Here is a 20,456-nt window from a genome sequence, read left to right on the forward strand (position 1 = left end):
GAGGAAAATTCCTTGAAAGTTCTTTAATTCCTTTGCTTTTTGGAATCTGCTCTGGCATCATAAAGTTGATAGCAAAGATGAGCTATGTTTCTGTGCTTTGCATCTCCAAAATGACATGGAGCAAAGCAATGTTATTGCCAGGTGGCTTTAAAGCTGCTAGTTGGAATGTTAGCTTCCAGCCCGCAGTGTCTGCATTAGGTGTTAGCATCAGAGAGAACCTGTAAGGCAATTTGTGCATCTCTCGCTGACAGTTTTAGACTGCCCCTCATTTGAGATCTATTGCTGTTAGTCGTTGCTGACAGGCAGTAATTTCAGTTCTAACTAAAGCATAAAGCAACAGCAAAGTTTGGGGGAGTTTGAGGTGGCATGTGCTCAGAAACCCTGTAGATGGTGCTCGCTGCATCTCTTTTAGGGGAAAACCAAGGTCAGCTGAGCAGAAGATCGTGAAAATATGGTACAGAACGTCTTCAGTTAGTTGTTTAATACCAAATAATGTCTAAACCATATTGTAGCCAGGATATCTATACTTGTAACTTAATCTTTTGATCTGTGCAGAGTTTGCTTTAAGGCTTCTCAGAATTGCTCTCTATGCGAGAGGTTATCAAAGATTAGACAGTTCTTTGTTGCTTAACAATTAATGTCCTAGCTCTGAATATGCACAACTTTACTCCAATTGTTTTATGGAGGAAAAGAGGGTAAGATAAATTTATTTTTTTATGGAGTAAATCTTTGGCATGTTATTTTTGGCATGGTAGAGAAGCTTTAAAGGGAATTGGTGTTCCCCAAGCAGCTGTTAGCTGAAATGTCTCTTTGGAAACTTTGCTTTCACCTAGCTCTGTAGGGATTTAACTTGGTAGGTAATGAAAATCTGATTATTTCTGCAGAACAGACAAAACAAAAATGGGGCATTCACTGATGAGGTGTGGAATAGCATGTCAGGGTTGACTCTGGAACATAGGCATGGTGATTCAATCCCCAGTACCACTGCTGAGGTCAAGTACAGCCACCCTAGCAATTGGAAAGCGGTACTAGCAAAATAAAACAGCTGTCTTCCTCTCGAACGAGAGGGGGAAAGTAGCAGAGGTATTCATAGACCCGGCATCCTCTATGGCTCAGTTTAAGATCACTGAAGCCGAATTACTGGTAGAACTGCAAAACGTTTGGGCACCAGAAGGGCTCTGGTGTTGGATAGGGATGATTTAATCTTGGATTTCAAATAAATGTTAGAGGGAGTGATATTTCCTAGGATGCTGGTGACTCGCAGTTAGATGCATCTGCTTCATGATCAGAAACCTTACTACTCCCCCCGTTTCCTAGGAAACCTCTTTATTCCTGTTTTCTGCTGAATAAATTACAAATAAACAAAAAGTTTAAGTGACTAATCACAGGAGTACTTGAGTCTTTTTAAAAAGTTGATTGCAGAATCCCTGAATAATTTGAAGGTTGAGACTGGACAAGAATCTCTCTTCTTTTGTTTATCCTAACTGCGGACAGCCTGGTAGCTTCTGGGAAGCAGTATTTTCCCTTTCTTAAAAACAGGAGGAGGGATAGATCACCAGATTTATCTGAGGGTTGGAAACTAAGTGACCTTAATGGAGGATGCTTTGCCATTAGCCCCAAACCTCCTGATGTTTAGGAGCCAGGTCCTCTGCTTCAGCCTGTTTCTCAAGGTTGGTGGTCCATTGGCTAAGGCCGAGGGAGGAGCCGAGTCGCAACTTTCCTGCATTCCTCCAGCTGATGCTCTTGTTTGATATCTGGGAGTGTGAGTTCAGTTTCAGGTTGCAGAAAGGACACTGCTGTACACTGACCATGAACACAAGCGCTCAGGAGCTGGAGAAGTCAGAATTGACATTGAACTATAGCATAAAACTTGTGTGAGGGGTGGGTGCAAGGACCTGCTGTAGCTTTTTCTCCTAGACTTTCTTAATGTATTTGGCATGGTGGCTCGTCAGTAATGACAGAGTGTTAGCACTGAGTGGTGGTTGTTGGGCCAAGGTTGTTTTCTGCTGATAGTGTTTAAGCACCCGTGTTTGAAACCTCTGTCTTGCTCTGTGTCCAATGTACTCTGCCAGCAGCTGCCTCTGAGAGCTCAGGGAGTTGGTGAGTGCAGAGATTAGTTTGTTCCTCCAAGTTGGAGTTAAGCTGCGGTGGGGGACGGATTGGGGAAACTTGGAGAGCTTCTTGCTGTTTCACAGATAGGCAGAATCTCAGGCTGTACGGCTGTGAGCATTTCATTCCTGTTAAACAGACATTTCTCCCCAAAAGGAAGAGCCCTGTACTCTGCTGTGTTTTGCTCTGGCAAGCCCACATGCAGCACAGGGACCAGATCCCGAGCCTGCTTTCATCCGTGTATCTCCTGGGTTGGTCTGTAGAAGTGATTTGTGTTACTTTACCCTCAAAGTGATGAAACTAAGTTCGGGATTTGGCTGGCTCTCGGCAGAGGAGGAGGGGAGCAGAGGGAAGAGACATTTCTCTGCGAGTCTGCAGCACAAGCCAAGAGCTCTGTGGGAAGGTCCGAGCTAATGCTCCCCACTGGCTGCCTTGGCCCCAGCTCGCGCCAAGCCCTTGCAGCAGACTAGACACAAAAGAAAACACAGAGTCTAAATTCATTGGTATGAAGAGCATGTGCCAGAGTATTCCACAGCTCTTCCTTTTGTGCTTCTCTTCGATAACTGTCAATTTGCATAAAACCATGGATTATTAAGGGTTTTTTTTACCTTTTTAAGCATGATTCAGGCTGCATAGGCACTCAGTCCTGCACAGCTCTGCATTTAATGCCTAGGATGCCCCGTGTCAGACCTGAAAACCTGTTCTGAAGCTTGCTAAATGCTATTGAAAGATTCCCCATGCCCTTGATGGGCTGTAGGTAAGACACCATAGAGCTAGAACTGACTTCATACCCATAGGAGGGGATCGGGTAGGAGAGGGAGATCTGTGCTTGAGCGTGTGTTTGAATTCCAATTTGCATCTAGTACCACTGCCCACCTTTTTGTGATCTCTCTTGGTGGAAATTTCGGTGTTGGAGGCTTACTGGCTTGCCTGCACCCCAAAAATTTATTGCCAGTGTGTGGGTGTAAACACAGGATATCTTCTGTGCTAATAAGGTACTCGATTCCACTCTAGAAGCAGTGGGGGTTTGATAGGGCAATTTAATAGGTCACTTGGAGATGGATCACTGTCTGTCTGACCCCTCTGTGGCCATCTGTACCTTCAGCTAAGAGCAGCTTCTCACCCAGCAGCATCCTGCTCGCTGCTGCTGAATACGGAGGGAAGTGTATCTTCTCCCTGTCTCTGCACCTCCCAGCCCTGCTCTATATTGCCTGGTTTCCTATCATCCTTAAAGCATGAGTTCCCAGCCCTCTTTTCCCCCCATCTTGTCCCACTCTGAAAGCCCTCCTTCTGCCTCCTTAGTTCATCCCTTGCCCAGACCTGCTGCTCCACTTCTGCCAGCACTGTTGCTGACTCTCCACATCTCAAGCTAGGGACAAATTCCCTGATCACAGCATGCCATGGCCAAACCCTGGACCTGGGGGAGCACCAGCTACCCACCAAACCCCTCACCCGTACCCAGGATCAGTCTCACATTGGAAAAGCTGTGAGCTGTTTGTGAACAGAAAGGTGAAATTTTGCAGGTTATTCTTTGGTCAACTCTACACGTGGTTTATTTACTTCAGCATTTCAAACACAAAAGCAACACAGCATTGTCAAAGTTACAAAATTACTTTTTTTTATTAACCTACCCTATCAATAGAGCATGGATTTTCTTGTCAAATAATGCAAGAAGCAAGAAAAACCTGTAGTTTTATCCATGTGGAGCCTACAAATCCACATGGCTTCTCTGTGCTATTGAGCATGTGAGTTCTTAGAAATGCAGCTGCCGGTAGTTTAGCTTGAATACAGTCATTCTAAAACAGGCTAGAAATAAATAAAATACTTACATTTCAAGTACAAAACCTTGCAGTTGAATTCAGTATGAGGAAATCAGTTTATTCCTTTTCATGTTGCCAACTACTGTACAGGTACTTGGGCTGGCAAAGTCTGCAGATGCAGAACAGAAGAATGTTTTATGTATGTGACTTAATTGAATCAGGTGTTTAGTCTTTCCTTTAGGCTATCATGTGAAGCTGTTTAATGTCAGGCAGAAAGAAGATTTTTATGGATGCATTTAATAAGACGTGAACTCGCTGCCACTACTGGCCCCCAAATTTGCCTCATGTCTTTCCTTTCTGGTGAAAAAAAAAAAAAAAAAAAGGTGCACCTTAATTATGTCTCAAAAATAATGACACCTACTAGCTTTGAATTAGGTTATTAGCAGGTAGGTGTTTCTTTCAAATTACATTTAATCGAGTGTGAGCGACTTTACTAAGGCTCCTATACAGCTCTAGTATGTGGGAGAACGTTGACCTCTCATCGGGATCCTGCCTTGGGTGGTTCGTCGGCTTGCTGGCTGCCTTCGGTACGCGGGGCTCTCCCCTGGCAGAACCAGTATGGACTGCTGGCCCGAGTTCCTCTGAGACTGGAAGATGCTTTGTTCTGCTGCGCTCCTCTCCGAACAGGTGAAAGTCAACCCAATGCCAACGTTGCTCTTCATGGTTCTGGAGGTGCCATCAGACGTGCCATCGAAACACCTGCCCAGAGCGATTTCCTTGGCGATCCTCGGGTCTTGATCAGTGACGGTGTAGATGCCGTAGTTGTGTCCCAGGGGGTCGAGAGGTGCCAGCATTGTGTACTCACTGGAGTCATTGTTTGTAGCCATGGGGAGGTGGTTCACCAGGTACTCATGGAGCATGCTGTTCACGCTTACTCGGCGGCAGCTGCCTTGCGGGACCACTTTCACGAGCGTGCGGTCCACACGGTCTTGGTCAAAGAGCATGCCGCTGCACTTGAACTCCAGGCAGGCTGCTGACACATCCGGCTGCTCAGAGTCACGAATGCTACGGACGTCCCTGATGCCGTAGAGCTTGCCGATGGTACGCGGGTGCGTCCCACCCATGTTACGAGATCTTACGTTCACTTCTTGGGGTCCATTTATTTTTACTTTAATGTAGCAGGCCCTAAATTCCATGGGCTTGGGCCACCATGCCAGGTAGTCATCGGTCCAGCTCATGAGGTCATCTTCACTGAAGGGAACAGTGTTGTAGTCGTACCGGTCTCCCTCTATCCTGTAAAACCTGAAGTGAGCAGCATTGTGTGGAGCTTCCTCGCATTCTTTTAGGTTTTCATAGGCATAAATGGGGCCGTTGTTCTCTTCTGGGGAATTAGGGCTTGGCTTGGCCATGTTAATGCTGAATGCTGTTTTCTTAGTGTTGGAGTCCTCGTGGTCTGTTCTCCTGTAGTTGAGCTTGTTGAGATAAGGCTGTGGGACCCCAATAGCGTTAGGGTTGAGTTTGGGAGCAGAGGACACAGCTTCAAGCTCTTCGCCCCCCATGCTTGCCAATATATAAGCTGCATAGGCCTCAGGGTTTTGCTCATCGCAGAAGGCGGGCACGCAGGCGCCGTTGGGACCGGTGACCACGCTGTCGAAACGGCCCCATGCTCTGGGGTTGGAGGAGAACCCCGGTTCTGGCTCCATGTTTATAACAGAAATTACAACCCCTTGGATCTGCTCACTTTGCAGAAATCTCTCGCTTCTGTAGGCTCGGACTTTGACGTAACACCGTCTGCTCTCTGGGACATCCAGGTTAAAAAGCCGCCTTTCTTTGATCTCCATGTTCCCAACCAAAAAAGTTCTCTCCTCCCTTTTGCGCCGTCTGCTTTTCTCAAGGTTGAAGTCCCCTTCTTCCTCCCATAATCCTGTCTCCGGGTTCAGGGACCAAAGCTTCATCTCTTGCAGGTGCTCTGGCATCTTGACCTGAGCAGCATCCAAATGAACCTTCACATCTTCTGCATTAAGAGACTCAGTGCCCTGCTCGTCAGTGAAGTCCACAGAAAACATGCCATACGTGCGGAGAGGAAATATGTCTCCTTCCTCATCTACAAAGTTCAGGTCACTTTGTGTCACAGAGGCTGTTGAGATGTTTCTTGGGTCCAGAAATGTCACGCTGGCTTTCACTTTGCCTCTGTAGGCTTCTCCATTTTTCCTATAAAATGCATTGGGTGGAATTTCTAATTCGGCAATTGGATCATCTTCTTCCATTTCTCCCAAAGAAATCACGTTGGTTTCAGTGGATTCCAGTGTAACAGGGGCTTTCTTTCTTAGTAGCTTGATCTCATGAAACACAGCACCCCCATTTTCCTTGAAGGGCAGAACTTTTGTTGTGTTCACAAACTTCTGCAGCCGATCGACAAAAGTTAGAACAAGTCTCTCCGTGTCTGCTGGCACGTGGATGGAGAAGGTTCCCTTGTAGCCGGTCATACTCACTCTCTTGTTGCCCATGTAGATGTGGCCAAACCTCAGTGGCTCACCGTTATCTGCTGCTGTGGCTCTGCCTCGAACTGTTATTTTGGTCTCAGTGCATTTTTTGCAACCGCATTCTACAACAACTTTAGTGGGGAGCGTGTACCCATTGCAGGAGATGTCTCTGGTTTCCATCTTGGACACCCCACAGCAGTAGGCAACGTTATCCTTACACCGGAGTCCCTTATCCAGCTTCCCAGCACAAGTCTTTGCTGGGCACTTGCCCACGTCGTAGTAGAAGGAGTTTGTTGCTTTTTGGAAGCAGTCGTGAGGAAGTCGGATGAGGTGGCTTTGGGGTTGGGAGTTGCAGGCTGCCTCTTGTCTTCCTGTTGAATAGGATTTCTTAATGAGCAGCATGAAATAATTGTACAGTCATCGCTATGTGGTCTGAAGCCCTCAGAGCTAAACATTGCTTCCAATAACAGTGAGGTTTTTGCAGCCATAAAACAGGTGTTTTGCAGGATTTTGGTTAGCTGAATTTATCTGGCCTCTGTTTTGGTGAAGCAGGTGCTTGGCTTTAACTTTAGGTACCTGACTAAGAGCAGTGCTGTTTGCAGGAGTGTCCCAGCTCCTGCTTACCCACCACTGCCATCTAACTCACCCTCTGCTAGATGTTCTGCAGCTGCCTGGCTTTTTGGCTAGGGACAGATTAAAATGTGTCCCAAGGTTTAAAAAAAACCTAAACAAACAGGAATATGCACATCAGGCAGCAAGCACAGTGAGAAATCTGCTGAAAACAGCAGATTGAGCTTGGCAGGTCACCTGCAAACCAGAGCTCCAGTTTGTAGACAGCATCTGGTTCATAACCAGCTCACGCAAGCTTATCTGCTAACGGATGCATGAAATAAAACCCGCATATTTTTCCTGCAACTTTTCTTTCCCACATGTATCACAATTTCTGGTTTCTGCACGCTGCCGCCTCCCCAGCTGCTTGGAGAGCATCATGCACATTTTCTCTTACCTATGACAGCAAGCTTGGCAGATTGGGATTTCGCCGACCCACCGGCACTGCTGGCCTTGCAGAAATACTCTCCAGACTGGTCTCTGTTCAGGTTCTTCAGAATCAGGTTGTTTTTATATTTGTATAAGGAGGGATCCAGCAGTGAGCCATTGTGGTACCTGCCAGGAACAGGCAGACGGTTAAGGGGACAGAGGCTGACCGCCTGGCCAGAGCAGAGCGAAGGCCAAATCCTGCATCTGCAATGTGGATTTTGCCAGACCTCCTGCCTCAGTTTCCCCTCAGTGGCATCACCTAAAAATTATTCCCCATCCCCTGGCAGTACTGAGATGTGGCTGCCAGGCAGTTGGCAGGCAGGCAGAGCTGCCAGTCGTGCCTGCTGAGGTTTTTCAAACTCTTATTTGTATGTTTTTCCAGTAAGTCCCTCGGCAGATGACGTTACTGCACCTGTGAGAAATTCCAGCTCTGCACATCTCGAGGAAACCATCATTTGCAGCAATTGGTTCTTGGCATATTTAGCTGTTTTATAGCTAACCCCCCCCACCTTTATGGAGATGGTAAGGAGAGAAACGTTGAATCTGTGGGACAGCTAAGACTTCTGCCTGATCAAACTTGAATTCCTTACCAGAAATAGCGGTCAGGGGCTGGGCTCCCAAGGGCATCGCAGCAGAGTGATACGCTCTGTCCCACTCTCCTGGCTTTGTCCTCAGGGCTCCTGAAAATGTAGGGTTTGCCTGCGGGAGGAGGAAATGGCCATCTCATTACTCTTCCAGACCTAAAGTCACAGTTTATTTCCGATTACTGCATAAAGCCTCCTGCATTCCCCCCCTCTTTGGGACTACCTGATCGTTGCAGCTGCACTTGGATTGCCAGGTTTCTTCTGTTGCTCTCAGGCACGGTGACAGTGGCTGTTGCATATTTGGCTTTCTTTATTTTAAGTGTGTTTTTGCCATCGGGACAAACCCCTGGGATCCTAAACATGCCCCTGTTGTCGGCTGTTGTCAACAGCTTGAGTTTCTTGGCTTGCAGGTAGACCCGGGCATCGACAGCAGGCGACCCATCCTCAAGAGACACCTTCCCGTGCAGGGTTGCATCCTCGCACATGCAGGCGTCACAGTCGGCATTGACACGGCCCATGGGGCAGGTGATGTTGCAGGCTGGAGGAGAGGCAGGCAAGTCAGAAAGCAACCTGGAGTCCCCGTAATGCTCACGGCACAGTCTCGCGTCTGCTTTTAATTTAGATGCAATAAGGCAGATACTGCATAAGGAATAAATTGTATCCAAACCGTATTTTTACTGATTATCAACAGCTGTGCATTAGAAACACAGGGATGATGTCATTTTGAACCTGACAATTAGTAGAAAGCAGCCACGTGGATATTGTTACAGCTAGGAACTGTTATTTACCTTCCCCAAAGGGCTGAATTTTGGGGAAATTTGAATTCAGATCAGCATGTGAGCTCTTAGCTCAACCCTGGCAAAATTACAAATCCAAATGCCTTAAACTTTGTAGGTTTCTGTTACCAACTCGTGCCCAAAAGTCATGGATTTGGTCTATCTTAAAAGCTGTCACCCCTTATTCAGTGCTATCCTGGCTTGAGCAGGACATAGGTTAATTGCCAAATGAGCATTACCCAACGGGTTTAACAAATACAAATGGTCTCCCAAACAGTGATTCTGAAACACTTTCATTGTCTATAGTGATAAATCCTAAATAACGATCTATCTCTTCCCAAGGCAAGGGCTCAGCTCATTCCTTTTATAATCACAGAGCATCCCTGTACAGCAGCTACCTGATAATTTTTTTATAGCTGGAAATGCAAGAAATCAGGGAAAACCTGAAACAACTTTCCTGGAGAAAACATAGACTATTTTCAGAATGATTTGTTTAAAAGGGGATTAGAAGAGTAATATAATTAATTACAAGCCCCTTCAGCAGGGGCTGTGGCAATTCAATATTCCCAACTCTTCCCCTTCCTGGAGATTGCATGGAGGCAGCTGCCTGCAGTCGCTGTCTCCACCTTGAGAGCTGCTGTTATAACAAGATTAATGAGATTTTTCCTATATGCCCAGGATCTTTATGGGTCCCTGACGATTCCCCGTATCTGGATTGCCCCCTTATCTTACTATTTGGCTACAAACTCCCCATGCTCTGCTCCCTTAGTACTCCCCAGCCCTTCTGGGGAAGGCAGCAGCATCACGAAATTCTGGGAAGGGAGAGAAAGATGGTAAAATGACATTGAAGGGAATACAATGCCTACACAGTGGTGAGATCAGGACATCATCCCCTGCCCGTAAGTGAGGTTATAGGAGCACCTGAGCAAACATGTCCAATGCAGAGCCGCCCTTCCTCAGTTGCTTCGTTACAGTGCACGCCCCAGAGGCGTTCAGCTAGGCAGGATCTGGTACGCTTCTGCACACCGGTTTGGCCACACGTTGCTGAGCACTCGCTCCATTTTGACCATGGAGACAAAAACTTTTTTGAATCTTGCACCAGTGGACCTTGAATAACATCAGTGGTGTGTTACTGAGATGCACATTACACGTACAGCTGCCTGAAAACAGGCAGTTGTTTTCTTAGCAGCTTCTATATAGCTTCTATAGAGGTCAGACTATGCATTTGGATATTACACGCCACATGGATTAAACAAACTCAAAGCATGCTCAGGGAGCTGGGAAATAAAGCAGGAGGAGGCATCTGAAGGCTTCTGACTTAATTCCATGCAGGCTACCGAATTCAGGATGGTTAAGATAAACTCGAGGGGAGCAAAGTGCATGCAGCTCATGCTTAGTGTTGAATAACTTTGGCTTAAAGAAAATCAAACACACATTGTCATTTAAATGCTGTCTGAGGGTCAACGCTCGCCTGCATTTCAAATGTGGTTAAATAAAAAAAACCCAAAACCCCCCAAAGGGTAAAATTGTTGATATTATCATGTTGAATGTCTTTAACCATACTTAAACATATGTTCTCTATAGGGGAAGCATGTGTCCTATTGTGAGCACTAGTTTTACTGTGTGCAAAACAGAAGCCTAAGATGCTACCGAGCAGGCTGAGCATGTTAGCGGCCAGCTGATATGTAAAACACAAAGAGGGTTTATAGAGAGTTTAATAAGTGGTTAGATTTTGAAAGGAATTTCTTTAACCGGGCTACTAGATGGTATTAATTTAAGCTGCTTTGAATGGGTGAGATCCACTCCAAGTCTGTGGTTTGGATTTATTTTTAAATGACAATGTTCTAACAATGTTTACGAGGATGCGCCTATGACTAAAGTTTCTAAAAATGAGGTTTCTTAGAGACGTGTGCCATGTCATCTCCCACACCTACTCTTCCACTCGATTTGTAATGAACCAGGTTGAGTTATTTCCTAGAAAGGCAGACAGGCACACGGCTGGACTGTTCCAACAGTGATGGTCAAAAATGAACCCCTAGTTTACAAAAGCAAGTGGCTGGAAAAGACCATTTGAATGCGAGCAGCCATGGGAATGTCATATCTGGTTTAGAGCAAGCACTTGGCTTAGGTGGGTGAGTTTTTAATCTCTTGGCACATCGGCATCTCCAAGTTCAGCATCCCAAGTGGTGCATCCATAGACCTTATTTAGCGATTTGGGGGACATGGTCCCGCCCCAGGCAGCACATGGATAAATGTCCGTCTGCACCTGCCCCAAGCAAAAATTTAACGTGTAACAGATTAAAGCGGGGTCCTAGTAAGATCCTAAGCTTATTTAGGATTGGCTGCCTTACTCTGCAGGGCTGGTGATGATAAGAAAGGAAGAGGGGAGTCCTGCAGAGGAAAAATGGCATTATGTGGCTCTGGGTAGCACCTCGACAGCAGAAAAAGCAGAAAGCGGAGGACAAGGGAGAAGCTGAGGGGTTGAGCGCCAGCGGGGACATGGGGAGGGACGGGGCTACCCCGCGGCACCAGCCGGCAGGAACGTACTGCGTCTGGCGTAGGCGAAGGTCGAGTCTCCCCTGTGAGAGCTGCTTCTTGTACCTGCGGGCAGAGGACGTGTGGGGTGATTTGGGCAGGTTTTGCCTGCTCCCTGGCTGAGCACCGGTCCCTCCCACTGGCCTGGCTGTACCGAGCCTGGCTGCTCAACCCGACCAGGTGTGGCACACCCTCTCCTGGAGGCAAAAACTGAGTTTACAGCTCACTGCTGCCAAGGGCAGACACTTTAGTTTCCAACTGCATTCGTCAAAACCTCAAGATTTTATTTTATTTCTCCCTAGAGAAGCAGGAGTCAGCCCCTGCTCTGTGAGCCCCAGCCTCAGCATCACTGCCTTACGCCATCCACTTTGAGGGGAAAACAATTTTCCTGATAGTTTTCTTAAAAATACCTCTCAGCTGGTGGAGAGGACCTCTGAGTGTTCATGTTTTCGGTGCTTTGATTCCCCCCAACAGCTAAGAGAGCTGCTAGGAGCGGGATGGGAGGCTGGGAAAGTCCCTTAATCCCTTGGCTATGGCATCAGCATGTCCAGCCCTTTCAGTCCCTGCTGGAATTTAAATCCTGAGTGCTGGGCAGTAAAGCTTGAGGGGTCAGGGTATCTCCTGGGGATTAATGAGCAGACTGGGTTCTACAGGTAATTAATGCCCCACAGGCTTTGATTCTAAAGCGATGGTGTTGCAAACTGTCCCAGGTGTGGGGACAGGCTGGGCAGGGGAAGGGCAAGTCAGAGCATGTGTTTGCCCATCCCTGGGCTCTCCTCGCCCTCCCAGCCCACATGTGCCTCCCACAGGAATCGGGGCTGTGGTCACGCACTTGACCTTCACTTTTCCAGGAGAGGAGCCAAGAGCATGTGTCAGCAATAGCCAAAACCCTACAGGAGGTTGCAGATGATTAACATTTATTCCATTGCCTAAATGTCCTCACCTACTCAAATAGTATTGTTCAGTTGTAAATTAAGGCTGAAAAAAATAATATGCATGCAAACACCTCTTGTCCCGGCGAGGGAAAGCTGCCCGAGCTGGGAAATAACTTACTCTCCAAGCTGAGCATTACCAGCGGGCTGAAGGTTTTCTGTCCTATCTGGATCCTGCCGAGGGCTGGTTTCAGAAGCCTTTGACCTAAGGGTCAATAAATTAGAGATTAAATTAGATTAATAAGAAATTAATTAGATTCAAGGGATTGGAACTCCTTAGGCTCAGTTTTTCAGATTTCCCTGTGGGTTGTGGCTGGTTAGAGCCACCAGTTAGAGCTCCTGTGGGATGCACTGCAGGAGATGCCAAGTGAAGTGTGTGACAGAGATGTTCCACAGCATCACTGCGGCTCAGGTGTGATGCAAATTTGCCATTTCCCTTATCACCCAAGAAAAACTTTTTTGTGCTTTCTGTGATGGAGCAGCTCAGATCAAATCATCTTTTTATAGCTGGAGATATAAAATATATCCTGCCTCTCTCTGTCCAGGGAGAAATGAACCCGAGGTGGATGAGGTTGGTTGTCGCTATGGGGCATGGACTGGTTTCTGCAATTGCTTGCTGCCTGCATGCCCAAAGGGAGCTTGTGGTCGTGGCTGGTTCCTGGGGTGCTTGCTGGGACCAGTCCCATTTAAACTGGGGAGCTAAGCCCAAAGCTGCCCAGCACTGGCTCTCGCCTGTGCCCAGCTCCCAGGGGCTCAGCACCTCCCTAGTGACAAATTGACTCTCCCTGGTCTTATCACCAGGCATGTGGCCAGAGTACTTTGGGAAAAAATTCCTCTATAGCCTCTGAAAACAAATCCAAAGAGCCTGCAAACAGGTTTTCTCTGCAAGACCCGCTGGAGCGGAGGGGCAAGTTGCTTATCGCTCAGCGCTTTGGTATGTGTGACCTGCCAGAGCCAGCAGCAGACAGATCCTGTTACCTCGCACATCTCCTGGAGAAAAGCCACGTTGCTTCTTCCCAAGGGCTCAGCTCAGAGACTGGGCTTGGTTCGTGCTTGGGCGATAGATGAGGTACTGGCCAGGGTGGGTCTGCTCAGAGCAGAGGGGAGCTGGGATGGGAGCCGGGGTGCGGGCTGGGCACTGCGGGGTCTCGGGGGTGGCAGGCAGGGATGGTCCCAGCACATCTGGTGGGCAGGGGGGGCTCATCCCTGGTCAACCAGAGGCTGGCTGGCTTGCAGACGGGCCTTGCCCCTGCTCTGTGGGCTGGATGGACACCAGCTCTCATCTAGAAGTCGTTTGGCTGGATGAACCCTGCGCTGACCCACAGCAGCACCCGGCATCAATGTCGAGCCCGTGTCTGCTGGCTCAGCGGCTGCCGGCAGACATGCCTTCATGCCGGCATGCCCACGGGCAGGGGACAGAACAAAGACAGGAATAGAAACTTTTAACCTTCACCTAAAATGGACGTGGCTCCCAGGAGGAGGATGAGGATGATCCATGCTTTTGCGGTGACCATCGTTGTCTCCAGAGGTGACTGGGGGCTTCTTGGAATATCTGCAGCTGTCCCACACCTTCCCCAGACCTGTGGAGACAAGTCCGGCTGTGTCAAGGCTCACGTGGGGTCTTGCTGCTTTCAGGGAGCTTCTCCCAGGCTGAATCAGTCCAAAACATGCTGTGGGGCCGCTTATAGCCCCTGCCCACCCATCCACCCCCAGAAGCCCTCCACTTACCCCCCGAGGGGGAGCAGCAGTGGCTCCCCATCTGCACTCACATCCCCTCCACTTCTCGCCATCACATCTAAGCCCAAATCTATTCTGCAGAGCGCTGTTTTGTAATGACATCTCTTTAAAGTGCCTTTTAACAGCTTAAATGCTTCTGCAGGGATGCTCTCACAGCCCATGGGGCTCCATGGGCCCCCCCGGCACCCTGCTCTGCCCCCGACATGAACAGGAACATCTTCATGCCTCCATTCCTCTGCCTGCAAACTGGGCTTAGTGCAACAACAGCATCTTATCCCAGTACATCGTGGGAGCGTGGGGAGGGGAAAGGCTCCTGAGCGCCTCTGAAAGTGGAAAACCCCATGCACAAGCCAAGTCTTCACTGCAAATGTGAGCAAGAAGCCAAATATTCTCCTTTTTCTGCACACAGAGATGAGGGACTGAGGCTTTGTGTTGTTCTTCCCCAGCTCAGCAAATTCAGATTTTGTTTTAAGTGAGTTCATTAGCCCTGCAGTGTCAAACATTTGGGTATTTGATTTCTGAAGGTACCCATGGAACTGGTGTTATCTTGAGTGACACTAGCTGGAATTCCAGGTGCTTTATTTTATGCACCTAAAATTAATGAACTTGAGGGGTGAAAATTTTGCCTCAGCCTTTCAGTGCCTCAGTTTACCCCCAAAAGGAGGCTGACAAAGAGCAGCCAGCAGTGAGAACACCCTGTTATTTGTAAGCGGTATTAACCATCCCCTCCGAGACCGGGGAATGTGGGACTAGGAAATACTTTGATTATGGCTCAGCAAATCCCAGTCAAGCAAAAATAACAAGCAACACATGAGTGGTGTTTTGTGGGCTTACGGCGGGGTTGTGAACTTGCAGCCAGACAATAACCAGGAAAAATTAATCCAGGCTGAAAGACTGTTTCCCACTCGGCGGCTATTTTGGGAGCTGTCTGCGACTTGTTCAGCGCTGGGTTTGGAACGGGATGCATCCGTCTTTCCCTGGGACATGAGATGCTGGGAAAGGGGGGATTCAAGTGGCCGGATCCCAGTGGTGGGGAGGGTTTGGCATCACCGGCGTCCCCTCTCTGGCAGGGGGCTGGGGGAGCTGGCACGGAACGGAGCCGTGGGAGATCAAACAGCCCTGTGTGAGCAAATCACTGTCTCCCCCCCGAACCCCCTGCTCCAGCCATCCGCATAACCCTGTCCCAAACCTATTAGCTGGGATGAGGAGGGGAGAAGTGGGATGCAGAGAACCGCATCCCCACTGATGTTTTCCAGCCCGCAGCTTCTGTGCCTTCATCTGCCCATCAATTATTTTCCACCTTGCCCTCAATCACAGCCACTCTTAATTACACCACCTTAATAACACAGCAAGATTATATAACCGCTAGCTGCGATAAAGGGGAAAAACTTAGCAGGGCTGGGGTTTTTATTTTGCTCTTACCTACAAAAAACGTAAAATCCACAATTAAGGAGAGTCTTGTCCTCTCGCCACAGAGCCGCCAGTCGAGCTGCGGTCCGGGGGCGAGGCGAGGGCTTGTCAGCTGTGGGTTAAGGGATTTGTAGCCAGTTGGGAAGAAGAGAAAGAAATGCAGCTTACCAAAACCTCCCCTGTGCTGCCGCCGAGCTGGCCTGCGCGCGAGCCTCCCCGCAGCCGAGGCGGCGAGGTCGCTTATATAGCCCGGCGTGTTGCTTAGAGGATGGCAGCGAGCCACCGGCCGCCGAGCAAAAACAGATCAGACGAGCGAGGAAACCGCAGGCTGAATAATCCCTTAGCAAGGTGATGGTAAACACAAACCCTCAGCTAAACAGCAGCTGCCGGGGCTGGCGGCGATGCCGTGGCATGGCAGGGTGCTGCGGGCGGTGGGGCAGGGCATGGTGGGGGTACCACATCCTGGTGTGGGCGCTGCATCCCGGCACAGCACCATCACTGTTAGGGGTTCGCCCTGGGTCTGGATCCAAAATAGATGCTGCTGAGTGTTGAAGATAGAGGTACACCATACAGGCACACAGTGCAATGAGTTTTGGGGATGCTTTTTTGGCTTTTGCCTCGTCTGGGACAAACATGGTGCCCACCCAGCATTGTCCGTGGGGTTCCCATGTTTCGTGGGTGTGGGGCAGGGCTCGGCTGGGCACTGTCCCCTGTGCTGCATGCACTGCCGGCACTGCCCACGCTGCCCACTCGCCTCTGCCCTCACTCTGGCTCTGGTAGGGGTCAAACGAGGATGCTGTGGGGATGCAAGGATGTGGGACAAAGCCAGATGGGTTGGTTTGGACACCTGGGGTAGCATAGAGCTGCAGAGGCAGAACCATCCTTGCAAATAAATGTGACTGTGTCTCACTCGAGCCATGGGGGGATCTAGCAACGACCTCTAACGAGAGCTCCCCACCTGCCCCAGGCCGGCTTCAACCCCCCCAGGTCTTTCCTCCCTCTGCAGCCACGTTTCTCCCATGTAGCCCACAGCAGCCGGTCCTGGCTCAGGGCTCCTAGGTGCTGCACAATGCGTGCGGCCATGTGCGAGCGAGTACCACCCGTGCATGCAGTCCCGGGCACTGTGGGGCTGTGCTGCTAGTTTGCTGCAGGAGTCTGGTGCGAAAGCGTGTGCTTTACATAGTGGGAGGCATCTCTGAAGGCTGGGGACAGGCATCAGGGCAGCCAGCAGCGTGCGGGATGTGCCAGCGGTGTCCTGGGCTGCCTCTTAGTAATCCTTGCCGGCCCTGCTGCCAGAGGGAGCGGTGCAAGAGGAACATAGATCAAGATGTCACATAAAAAATAATTGGTGGTGGCCTGCACCAGCTCCCGTTTATGTTTACGAGGGAAAAGGAAAAAACACCTGGGATATGCCAAAAAGTGGCAGAATGTTTGTCCGGTGGGCAAGGAGTGCCTGGTGAGCTGGAGGCCCCAGACCTGAGAGATAAACACAGAGCTCAGCTGCGTTTCCCCTCCATGATGAGGACTAGATGTGGGAAAGGTGCCGAGACTGAGAGCAAGGAATTAATCTTCCCCGGATGGCACCTACCTCCTGCTGTGGCCGGCCCGTCTCTACCACAGCACTGATGCCTCGGCAGGCAGCTCCAGTCCCGCTGGCTGCTTGGCACATGCTGGCATCGATTTCCATGGGTCACACTGCGGGATAAGGAAACGTGCTGTTCTGCAAAAGGAAAAAAATGTTATTCTTTATGTTGTGGAAACCAAGTGATAGCTCTAGCCCAGCGCAGCTGCAGGTGTTTCTGCATGGGATTTTGCAGCCTCTTTAGCACAGGTGTCTCCTTATCATGGGTGTCTCCCCTCCAGCATGGTTCCTGCAAGACAAGCTCAGGAGCCACGTGTGCAGCTTCAGGAGTGGGTCTGGGACACGTAAGTTCATGCAAAAACCAAGTCTCTAGAAAAGTCCGGTTGTGCAATCTCTCTTGGCTTGGCCATCCCTCGCTGCAGCTCCAGCATGTGGCTGACATTGGATGGAGCAGCACGAGCAGAGCCCCAGATATTTCCAGCACTGAGCACCACCGGCTGCACCGTGGCTCCGGGAGCTGCTCAGCTGCTTTCCATCCACCTGAGATGGATGATGCCCTGACCCGTGGGGTGGAGGGGACAAGCGGGGTGCTCCCCCATGCTCAGGGCGGTCACCCTGCAGGGCTGTAGGACTCATGGCCAGCAGGGAAGGATGCATCCTACACCAAACTGCTCTTATCTTTCTGGCTGTGGGTTCAGCTGTCCAGGGCTGGTGTTTCCCAATGAAAGAATTGGTGCAGCAGAGCCGCAGCCCCACGGACACATTCCCCTCCCAGATTAACCGCGGGGGGCCTGCCTGCCTGTCATGGGATTTTTCCATTCTTTCATCACCAATATGTAATTACAAAGCCTTAATGTATTTATGTGAACACTGCCATGCTTAATGCTCCCCCCCACCAGTGCCAAGGCTGGGGCAGTGTAAGAGGAATATGACAGCGGATAGTGCAACAGCAACTCCCCTCCACGCTCCTTCATAGTTGTCTCCATCACTCTTCTTGTGTCCCTCTAATAAATCCAGAGGAAAACCAGCTAGTGATGTTCATACCAGCTATTTGTGCCTCCCACCCTTTCTGACATGGCATCGGCAGAGTAACCATCACCAAAAGCCGACTGGACTGCGCTGGGAGAGCGGCAGGGACGGTGGGGCTGCTCCCAGGGCTGTGCATGGGATTTACAGGCTGTGGGATCTGTTAAATGCTCTGTGGGTTCCATGAAATATCCTATAGGGTTTATGAAATACCCTATGGGGTCCATGAAGTGCCCTTTGGGGCCGATGCTGTGCTCAGCTCCCCACCGGCTGCCCCCGTCCTCCCTCCTCGCACCCTCTTCGCTCCACTGAAGAGAGCTGACGGTTATTTTCCCCTGCTGCGTGTTTCTGTGCTCGCTCCTGTTTACGGAGATGGGAATTAAAATAACTGATTGATGACTTTGTTCCATCCCAAACACTTTGGGGAAGTTTGCGTGGTTTAGGAGGGCGAGATGGGAGCTGGGATTTCATTAAGCACTTGGCTCTCAGCACTTCTCCAGCCATGCTCCAGGGGTGGCTAATGTTGTTTTTTAAATCCTGTTTTGCTATCCCAGGAGCCGGACTGGCAATTTCCATGGTTTGTAGGAGAACTTGGAGATGTGGCGGGTCCCCGGAGTTCACTCTGAGCTCTGAACCACCAGCAAACCTCGCAGCCACCACAATATTGTTTCACTTAAGCCCTCCTCCACCGCTTCATCAGCACAAAATCGTACTCCAGCTGCCTAAAAGCTTTGGAAAAGAGCCCAAAAAATGAACTACTGGAGTTTGTTTTTATTGTGTGGATGAGGATTTACAGGCTGTGGCTGGGAGAAAAGGAGTGAGTGGACCTTTCCTCCCTGGCAGCATTTACTTAGGAGCTAAAGCCTCAACCATGGCTGAGTGGTGCTCCGCTCCACGTACATCATTTATGAAACAGATGCAAAATGCACCGCAGAGGGGAGATGCCATGAAAGCCAGGAGCCAGGGAAAGACTGATTTTAGCTCTGGAGGTTGAGAAGGCTTTTTCTGGAGCAGTGAAAGAGCTGGGAGCTGGGGGAAAGCAAGCGGCTCTGGCCGTGCTGCTCGTGGGGGCCGGCCACAGGGTGAGCCTTCAAATGTCTGCTGGCACCAGCGCAACCTGACTGATGCCCCCGGCATGTAAAAGTGGGGGTGCCCCCTGCTCTGTGTTCACATCTGTCAAGGAAAAGGGCTTTTCCTAGTGCTTTTGCAGGGTATGGCTGTTATCTGAGTGCCCAGGGACTGTTACCTGCATCCCTGCTGCACACATACAGCCCCACGTCACCTGGAGAGGGGTTCGCTGGTCACTGGGATATCCTGGACTGTCAAGCCCTGGGATTCCCCTGCTGGACGCCGTGTCCATCCCTGCCATCTCTCCTACCACATCACAGCTCAGAAGAGCACAAATGGGAGATGCTATGAGAGCGCCAGAAGTGTCTCAAAAGCAAATCAATCCCCTTGTAATTACATTGCTGAGCTGGGAAAATTAAGATAAGTATTCTGGCTCATTTAGAAACTCTCTGTGAGATGGAGAAGGCCATTATTTTTGAGCCCTTCATGAGTAATGCTCATCCTAGCCTCTCCCTGCACTCTGCCTGGAGCATTAACTCCTCGAGGACACTTGCAGGGCAGCATCACGGTGCCATGTGCCAGTACGACACCAATATTTGCTGGGAACATCCTGCCAGCAGGTGTGGGCTAGCAGCAGGGCCTGAGTTATTGCATAATGTTGGATTGGTGATGGAAATGCCATCGCAGGACACAAATGGGTGCGATGGGAATGCAGCCAGGTCTGAGCCAGGGCAGTACATCAATGGGGACATTTAAACCATGGAGGAAGAGCAGGAGCAGAACTCCAACCCACAGCCCACTGGCTGTTTGCTTTAGCTCTGGACAGGGTTTGGTGGACAAAGACCATCCTGTGTCGAAGTACATGTTGCTTTGGGCAATTAATTGCTCCTGAAGAAATCCTTAATGTATTGTTCTTATATACGAGCATTAGCTTTGGGCTCGGATGCATTCCAGGCTGTGCTTCCATGCTGGCAGGGAGGGCAGCCTTCCACCTGTGGGATGGCAGTCCCTGGTCTCATTGTGCCTTTTCCTCCTCGATTTTCTTGCTATAAACCAGGTTGAGGTGGGCAGGTTTGCAGCTGATTCACACCAGCAAAGCACCAGCCAGTTTTTCCTAAAAAACAGCAAAATCTTGCATGACTTGTAAGTGTGCAGGGGAGGGCTTGGGTCTTCCAGCACACCACGGTTTGTCTCCCTCCTGCTCTGCAGGGACTACATCGGCAGCACTTGGGAGAGGTATAGCCTGTGTAAGCTGGACCAGAGGCAATGGTGATGGCAATGAAAGTAGAGCATCAGGTTAAAAAGTGCTTTTCAGTGTGTGGATGAGCCTCTACTTGGGATGGGCAGAAAACATGCAAGGGATGGATCCGGGCAGATGGCAGGGACTCCTTGTTGAACCATGCGTGAATTTATTTC

General features: G+C 49.7%; 1 protein-coding gene across 1 annotated transcript; it reads right to left on the bottom strand.

Moving 5' to 3' along the window:
• Window positions 1-4,381: 4,381 nt before the first annotated feature.
• On the bottom strand, window positions 4,382-13,731 carry CILP (cartilage intermediate layer protein, nucleotide pyrophosphohydrolase). The gene is made up of 8 exons (XM_010572064.1): window positions 13,671-13,731; window positions 12,339-12,422; window positions 11,298-11,351; window positions 9,672-9,857; window positions 8,198-8,512; window positions 7,981-8,089; window positions 7,359-7,516; window positions 4,382-6,723 (listed from the first exon to the last, which is right to left on the bottom strand). The coding sequence occupies exons 1-8, from the start codon at window positions 13,729-13,731 to the stop codon at window positions 4,382-4,384; spliced, it is 3,309 nt and encodes a 1,102-aa protein (XP_010570366.1).
• Between the last annotated feature and the right edge of the window lie 6,725 nt (window positions 13,732-20,456).

The sequence above is a fragment of the Haliaeetus leucocephalus genome, unplaced genomic scaffold (genome assembly GCF_000737465.1).
Source record: "Haliaeetus leucocephalus isolate CR32 unplaced genomic scaffold, Haliaeetus_leucocephalus-4.0 Scaffold339, whole genome shotgun sequence".
In the NCBI taxonomy this organism is placed as follows: domain Eukaryota; kingdom Metazoa; phylum Chordata; class Aves; order Accipitriformes; family Accipitridae; genus Haliaeetus; species Haliaeetus leucocephalus.